The sequence below is a fragment of the Apostichopus japonicus genome, chromosome 13, assembly GCF_037975245.1.
Source record: "Apostichopus japonicus isolate 1M-3 chromosome 13, ASM3797524v1, whole genome shotgun sequence".
NCBI classification, from domain to species: Eukaryota; Metazoa; Echinodermata; class Holothuroidea; order Aspidochirotida; family Stichopodidae; genus Apostichopus; species Apostichopus japonicus.
Genome location: NC_092573.1, coordinates 9,622,965 through 9,631,110, shown reverse-complemented (window position 1 = coordinate 9,631,110; position 8,146 = coordinate 9,622,965). Strand labels below are relative to the sequence as shown.

At 37.4% G+C, this 8,146-nt stretch overlaps 1 protein-coding gene across 5 annotated transcripts; it reads left to right on the top strand.

The window, feature by feature from the left end:
- Window positions 1–5,692, top strand: LOC139978812 (uncharacterized). Of its 5 annotated transcripts, none has more exons than XM_071989322.1 (2): window positions 1–845; window positions 4,102–5,692. In XM_071989322.1, exons 1-2 carry the CDS (start codon window positions 785–787, stop codon window positions 5,298–5,300), a joined length of 1,260 nt encoding a protein of 419 aa, XP_071845423.1. In that variant the 5' UTR covers window positions 1–784; the 3' UTR covers window positions 5,301–5,692. The 5 variants fall into 5 exon arrangements, with proteins under 5 accessions (XP_071845423.1, XP_071845422.1, XP_071845424.1 ...); XM_071989321.1 differs by having other exon boundaries at window positions 5–845; window positions 4,090–5,692; XM_071989323.1 differs by lacking the exon at window positions 1–845 and adding an exon at window positions 1,509–1,644 and having other exon boundaries at window positions 4,090–5,692.
- The last annotated feature ends 2,454 nt before the right edge of the window (window positions 5,693–8,146 follow it).

Below are 8,146 nucleotides of genomic sequence, written 5' to 3'. Positions count from 1 at the left end.
TATAACACACAGTCTGTAACATATCAAAATTATTTTATTTTATTAGCTGCAGTATAATCTGCTAAATCGTGACTGTGTAAGAAATGGCCTCCGTCCTGACGACAACCATAAACAAAACAGAAATCGTAACTTGCAGAAACGAAACTTAATTTGCAGCACAAAGTAATCATGTTATTTTAATATCGGTTAATAAGGGCCACCATTATAAAAAAATCTTTTCTCATGCATAACTGTAACCAACTTACCGTATAGTTTAATACTCTTTCACCGATGAAGCTTTAACGACAGCAGTTTCGGTGACGCCCACTTCCCTTTAAGTGCATAACCTATACAAGTAGGATATACTTGTACAACACTGTTTCGCCAGCCATCTAAAACACTCCACAATAGCTATACATAATTGTTGAGTAAGTGACTGATCGGCCATTTTCGATTGTGAAAGTTCACTGTTCATTTAAGTGAATATTTTTCTTTAAAGAAATGTCATTTAGCCTTTGAAAGAAGATCCTGCTAGGATCGAAACGTCAGGCCAACTTTCTTTTACACATTCTCCTACACAGGCTCTTTAGTGGATAAGCAGTTTGCTAACAGCTTAATTTATCTTAAAGAAAGGTTGTAAGATTTCGTTAAAATCTGACTGCATGGTATATGCGATATATAGCCCTTTTACGTCGATGGAAGGAATTATGTTTATCTTCATTTCATCTTGGTTGTAATTTGGAGAAACAGCTTTCCATATAATATTTCAGAGGTTATAGTCATTAAATCAGTCATAATACCGAAGATGAAGAGAAAAATGGTGGCATATCTCCAGTTGATTTTCGTCGCAGCTATGTTCACAATTTGTAAGTAATAATTGCTTTACAATACTTGTTAGTCATTTAATGGTACATTGCCATATAGGTGTTAGGATAAACTATAATTAAAGAGTTCTTTCAATGTGTCATTTAATCTCAAGCAACACTAGCTTGAAGAGAGATAACAATATGTTTGACCATTATGAAGGTAGAAAATGATCTTTCAGTCCCAAGTGATAGAACTTGGTAGAGAGTTGATGTGACATAGGTAAGATATTTATGCAATGTTTACTATTTACTTCATCCATATAGATCAAGTACTGCTGCTAAATGTTTTTCTTATATTTTTTATCAGATGTGAAATTTCGACATTTAATTCACTTGTACGTCATCAGGTCATTGACAAGTAAATCTAGGCTTTGAAATGCGCATTGTTAGGCTATATGTACTGTTAGAACGTTGCAGATAAGAGCGGATGCGCTACTTGAGTGAAGAACCCGTCAATTCTATACTGCACGGATGGTAACTAACGTTAAGCAGGCTTGCGTTATGGTGAATATGCAGCATAGCCCCTCCCTTTCCCCCACTAATTTCGTGTACTATGGTATACGTATGGATACACGGATGTTATACAAACATATAAAGTAGTAACTTGGGTGGGGGAGGGAGTTTACGGGAGTTCTAGGTATGTTAACAAGGATGGATATTCTCCTTTTCAAGGGGCACAACGCACTTTCTCCTTCATTTCTTGGCGTCATGCGAATTTGTACGATGAATGTGCCCTGTATGCACGTACAGAAGAGGTGAATGGAACTATGTGCACTGGGCGCAGGTACATTACCTAAGAGTAAGTTTTACACTGATGGAAAGGGGTAGTAAATTACTGGCGAATTGGTGATAGATAACAGTAGCGACTATTAAGTTGTAGATGTACGGATACGGGTGCTATGTTTATGTTAGGCGGTTACATGCAAGCCGGTTTCCATACTTGTGAAAACTATACGCTAAGACGAATGCAACCGCCTCTCTCCAGAGCCCAATTGAATACTAAACAGTTCGCACCTATTTGATGGGTTGCCGTAATGTTAATTTCCGGGGGGGGGGGGGGGTGTTAGCTAGGGGTAGGAAGGCTATATGCCGATCCCGATGACACGGTGCTGTTTTAATGGGTGACTTTAGTCCCTATCTTTGATAGTTCAACCCCCCCCCCCCCCAATGAGTGTGTAGTTTTTCTACAGCTGTTCTGGTTGCAAGTTATTCGCCTTTAATCTATGCTAAAATCTCCGTAAATGCTCCTTCAACTTGGCTACATAAGTACTGATGACGTCATCTCCGTCAGTATGGTTAACCCATTGTTTATATATTCTAGTAAATCATTTAAAAACATGTTCTATTGACTTTATATTAACCTTTCTGAGAGCATCCTTGGTTGACATTCAGCACGATGATGTTTTGTCCTGGAATATCATTAACATGTCTTTGATGCCATACGGTTCATACGGTTCTATAAGTCCTATTCGGCTTCCCTATTGAGGTTTGTGTGCCATCTGAGAACCTAGCTTACCTAATGGTCTGTGAATTAGGTATTATACGCCAGTCCTCGGAGGTTAAAGAGTCATTTGTCAAAAATGAAAGTATTATAGAAATATAGCAGTGATATGAAACGACCAACAACATATGAAAATTAGTTTTGTGGTTAATAAAGTCATCATGTAGGTTCCACCCTTCATGACGTTTCCCTGGATATAAAGATCACAAAAATGGAAATGCCGCAATTTTTTTAAACGATATACTTCAGCCACTGGAACATCTCTTTAATATTTAGTCCAATATAAATGAGACGAGAACTCACCTTTAATTTCATTACTGTAAGATTGTTTGAACGATACCGAAATGTTTTCATTCAGGCTATGACACGAAACTAATAGTCTTTGTCATACATTAAAGCAGCATTTTGCGTTGGGTCGCTTTTTTCCACCTTTTTAACATGTGCATCGATTTTTTTACATGTATCAATCATAAAACAGCAAACTAAGATACCATCCAAGTTTTATCCTGCCAAGAGCGTTAATTAGCGAGTAATTAACGATTTATATCGATAACGAGTAAAAGTGTCCTCGACAAAGTTTTCATATCTCCAAATCCACTAGTTTGAATTCCACCAATCAGTGAATAGTATGTTTATTCATGAGCATTTTGCGTTTGGTCGCCGTTTTCTACTTTTTTGACATGTCCATCGAGTTTTTTACATACATCAAATCACAAAACAGCAAATTAAGATATTAGCCACGTTTTTCCCTGCCAAAAACGTTAATTGGCGAGTATTCCACATACAAAATTAAATCGCATTCAGTTTCCAAACCCACTAGTTTGAATTCAACCAATCAGAGATGCAGGTTTAGTTATGAGCCGTTGCTAAAAATAGATTCAAGACTTTGCGTTGGTACAACTCCCTGGTACAACTGCCATATAGACTGTACACAAATCAAGCGTGGTGTTATATTACGTATCTGTCAATGACGTTCGTAGTGTTTAAATATTCATATTATGGGCGAGGTTTATTGGGTTCCCAACGGAAAATATCTTGGAGAACAACACAGTTGAAAGTTGCAAATTTTTCGACTTTTATGCCACCATTTGAAGTAAAATATAAATAGATAAGCTAGTTATGTATGTCGTTATGGCATAGTGAAGTCAGTGAGGTTGAGAAATATCATAGTCGAGGACGCAAAATGCTGCTTTAAAGGGGACATTAAACTAAAATTCAGACCTAGACTACTTTCAAGTAGGAAATTATAAACATCCCCTTCCCCTTTTCATCCTCACCTAAAGTATTCATTAACACACTAACTTTGTAGTTAATTATGTAGAACTAATATATAGTCTAAATATGCATCAGAGTGAACCATTTATTGTTTAATTTTTTTCTGGTGTAAGTTGGTTGCAATTTCATTTTGTTCTTCACACTGTCCAATCTATAAATACACACACACGTATATATAAATAAATATATATATACATATATATATACATATATATATATATATATATATATATATATATATATATATATATATATATATATATATATATATATATATATATATAGTAGTAGTGGTCTACCTTCTTTCCCGGCTGAATGCAAAAAATCCCCAGATTGAACCATACCCTCTATCTACCGTGGGAATTGAAGGAAGGGGAGGGACTTCCCCCTCGGCCCTTTGCCACTGCCACTGCTGAGATATGTGATTTCGGTACATATATACGTTATGTTTTCATGTTCATGTTTTAGCTATACATATAGATGGCCTCTTGCTGAGCATACAAACGGACGTTCGGAACCGAAACCCGTCGAAGACTGGCTCAGTCAGACTACACCAGAAACAAACTAAAAGAGCAGCAGTTAATAATGATGATCACAGTATTGAAGGAAATATAGCACCCGTGCATCCGGATGCCTTAATTGAACCGATTACAGCCGATGTAATCACAACCTTTGAAGACCATACCAATTATACAAACATGACAACAACGTCACCACGAAGTACAATGTCTTTTGCACCTTCAACCACGGTACCTACAAATTCTGCGAAAATTAGTAGTTCTGGGAATTACAGGCCAGTAACTATGACTCTCAAAGGTGGAGCTACAACAAATTACACCATGCCTACTTCCCTTGAAACTGCTACTGTTACTACGTCCCAACAAAGTATTGTCATTGCGAGCACTGATGTAACTCAACCAGTGAATGATGATGAAGGTGAGACAAGTACCAGTCCGGGTACTTCTTATGAATTACGCTCTCAGACAAGTATCAATAAAGTGAGTACATCTAATGTAAACCAATCAACATCTGGTAGAGATATCAATACTTCTACGAGGGCTGCATTAACCACTTCTCCTAACCGGTCTTCGGATATGAAGGAATACGTCACATTTATTTTCTTTGGATCTGCTTGTATGATCAGCTTACTCTCAGTTATCGTGATTTACCTTTGTGTCAGAAATTGTCAAAAAGATCGAAAATTGCGATCACTTGAAGGCACCAACGATAATACAGAGGAAGACCCGTGGATTACGGAAACTACTGAAAGAAACATGGATCTTCCGGCACCTGTTCTGGAAAAGAAAAATGAAGTACTACCTTTTCATAAATCTTTACCAACGTTGATCACGACCAGTCAAGATGAACTGAGATACACAATTGCAGGTTTAAAAAAGCCGACACCACTACGTACGTTTACACCAGGGCCAGAGACCTTTCGAAGACAAATACCACAATCGGGGATGAAGAAATTCATTAAAACCAATGAAAGGGATCATTTGGGAAATCGTACTGTTGCCAATGATATTAAACTCAAGAAAATCGTACCAACGGCAGAAAGTGAAGGTTGGGCGGATAACGTCGCCTACGAAGCCTTCAAGACTGCAAATAAAAAAGTGATCTCTGATTTAGAAACTTCATGCATGGATGACCATTATTATGAGGTAGTTGAGATGTGACGTAACCGATAAAATTCTAGAGATAATATGAAATTTATGTGAATGCTCAAAGAATGTTACGACAGATGCGTGAAAAGAGAGAGAAAGTGTCTAGGCCTACACTTACCTAGCGTGATAACTGTATTAAATAAAAAGTGTGGAGGGGGGGGGGGTGGGTGTCATTAAATTGAAGATATTTTGTCCTAAAAATGGGAACACACGACAAAGTGTGTGAGCGTTTACATAAAAAGTGTTGCGGCATATTCGAAAAATGTTGGTTATACTTTATATTCTGAAACTGCTTGGGAAAGGGTAATCGACCGAAAATATGACCACCAATCGGTTGAAGAAAACTTTTTTAAATCAGGGGATTTGATTTATTTTCTAATGTCTTAAAAACTAATGATATTAAACTCAAGAAAATCGTACCAACGGCAGAAAGTGAAGATTTGGTAGATAACGTCGCCTACGAAGCCTTCAAGACTTTAAATAAAATGTCATCTCTGATTTAGAAACTTCATGCATGGATGACCATTTTTATGAGGTAGTTGAGATGTGACGTAACCGATAACGTTCTAGAGATAATATGAAATTTATGTGAATGCTCAAACAGAATGCTACGACAGATGCGTGAAAAGAGAGAGTGTCTATAGGCCTACACTTACCTCTACCTCTTGGGAACATCATTTAACAATGTGTGACAATTTGGACTTTTATGCCTTAGTTATAGCGTAATAACTGTATAAAATAACAAGTGGGGAGGGGGGGGGGGGTGGATGTCATGAAATTGAAGACATTTTATCCTAACAATGGGAATAAACGACAAAGTATGTGAGCGTATACATACAGAAGTGTTGCGGCATATTCGCAAAATGTTAGTTATACTTTATATTCTGAAACTGATTGGAGAAGGGGAATCGACCGAAAATATGACCACCAATCGGTTGAAGAAACTTTTTTAAATCAGAAGAGTTGATTCATTTTCTAATTCTTAAAAACTGTACAGGTATACAGCTCTTAAAGTTATCTCCAGCAAAAATAGGAAATTCAATCGAACCCCTGCCCTTAACAGAGAGAGCATGGCAGTGTCATATCTGGGCGTCTATAGTGGCGCCAAAAAATATCGGATGAATGTAGACTCTCCTTTGATGGGCCTATTTCTATTTCTGAGGGCCAGGTTGCTTCTTGTGAAGCTTTTAATTTGACCCCGACCTGGGGCATCCGTCTCTGACCTTTTGATTGGCGTCAGATATATAATCAGGCGTATATCCATGAAGAGAGATGTGTGATGTACCCCCCCTCCCCCTCCCTCTCACCTCTTTTCAACCTCACACAAAAACTTCAAAGGTAGTTATTGAAACAACCGTAGCTTAGAGCTCATTTTATACACAATAAACTCTAAATATGCTAAAAAAATACACAATGTGACGTTTCATGTTTTGCAACCAACTGCATGGGCCTTACCCCATGCGAAGTCATGGATTCGGTCCCATATCCAGTCACATGGACTGTATACAACTTTATTTTAATATCTCCATTTCAACATATGTGTATTGTGTAGTATATACGGTCAATATTCAATGTGAGTCGAAAGGAGGAAATAACTTTGCTAAGGATATATACTTGGCGATGTAATGTAGATTATTACATCAAAACTATTAAACTCATTAACATTTAACTTTCATAAGGGCCCTTCATACGTCAAGGACTCTCAAAGTGGGGACTTAGGGCATGCATAGATCATGCATGTGTAATATTGAATCCCTTACGTATAAAGGACTCGTGGAATTCCATTTTACATGACACCGACACGATAACACAGTTATAAGGTCAAAATAAAATAAAACTGTTAGCAAACTGCTTATCCACTAGAGAGCCTGTGTAGGAGAATTTGTAAAAGTAAGTTGGCCTGACGTTTCGATCCTAGCAGGATCTTCTTCAAAGGCTAAATGACAAGTAACAGTAACAGAAGGGACAAATACACACACAGAATACAGACAGGTCAATAAGCATGGTGAACACAAAGAGATAGATGTAAGGGGACTAGGAGACAAGGGATGGAGAGAAGAAAGAAAGAAACCAACAGGGGAAGAGGAGAGGTAGGAGATAAACAGTGGAGGGACAAAGAGAGGATTAAGGGAAAGGGTAGGGAATAAACTGTTACTTGTCATTTAGCCTTTGAAGAAGATCCTGCTATAGGATCGAAACGTCAGGCCAACTTACTCTTTTACAGAGTTATATATGGTGAGGGAATATTTCATGAGAGTAGACCATGTTCCTGACTCAGGCTCTCGTATATGGAAAACGTTTTATAAGGTGACTTCAAAATGTTAAGACCTTTCTGTTAGGATAGTACTAGCAATTGTCAACAAAAATGAGTAATTGTTCAGTTTATATGCTTAACTTAACGATTCGCAACAAAATGGCAAAATTCATTGAATCTAATAAACATTTTGCAAATTTTGTAATTTTAGCAAAAGTCAGAAGTTGATCACTTAATTAATCTCTCGTCAATTCAACATCTTACGCTCGCTTCAGAATATCATCATTTCAATATTTTTGCAGCAAAATTATGAATTGATTATTCTTGAGTGATTTTTACCTAACTTCGTTTTCAGAAGGAATAAGCTTTTCATCGAATGACCAATATGTCATCACTCGACAGCCGAGCTTCATAACAATCGCAACAACAATAAAGGAGTTTACCCCTGTTCGACCTCGCAAGAGGTCCTACGGGGGATAATATTTAAGTTTTGTAGAGTAGACACTTTTTTTTTCTAGGGGAAGGGACAATCGCAATAATAGGCATATTCATATTTATGATATGAGTGCAGTGGTGTGGATGGAAACTACGAAGATACCTTTAG

What these genes read in the sequence shown, in the direction of transcription:
- LOC139978812 (XM_071989321.1), top strand. Translation starts at nt 785, where the DNA reads ATGAAGAGAAAAATGGTGGCATATCTCCAGTTGATTTTCGTCGCAGCT. An exon ending in CGCAGCTATGTTCACAATTT is followed by an intron (nt 846 to 4,089) that starts GTAAGTAATAAT and finishes TTCATGTTTTAG; the next exon opens with CTATACATATAGATGGCCTC.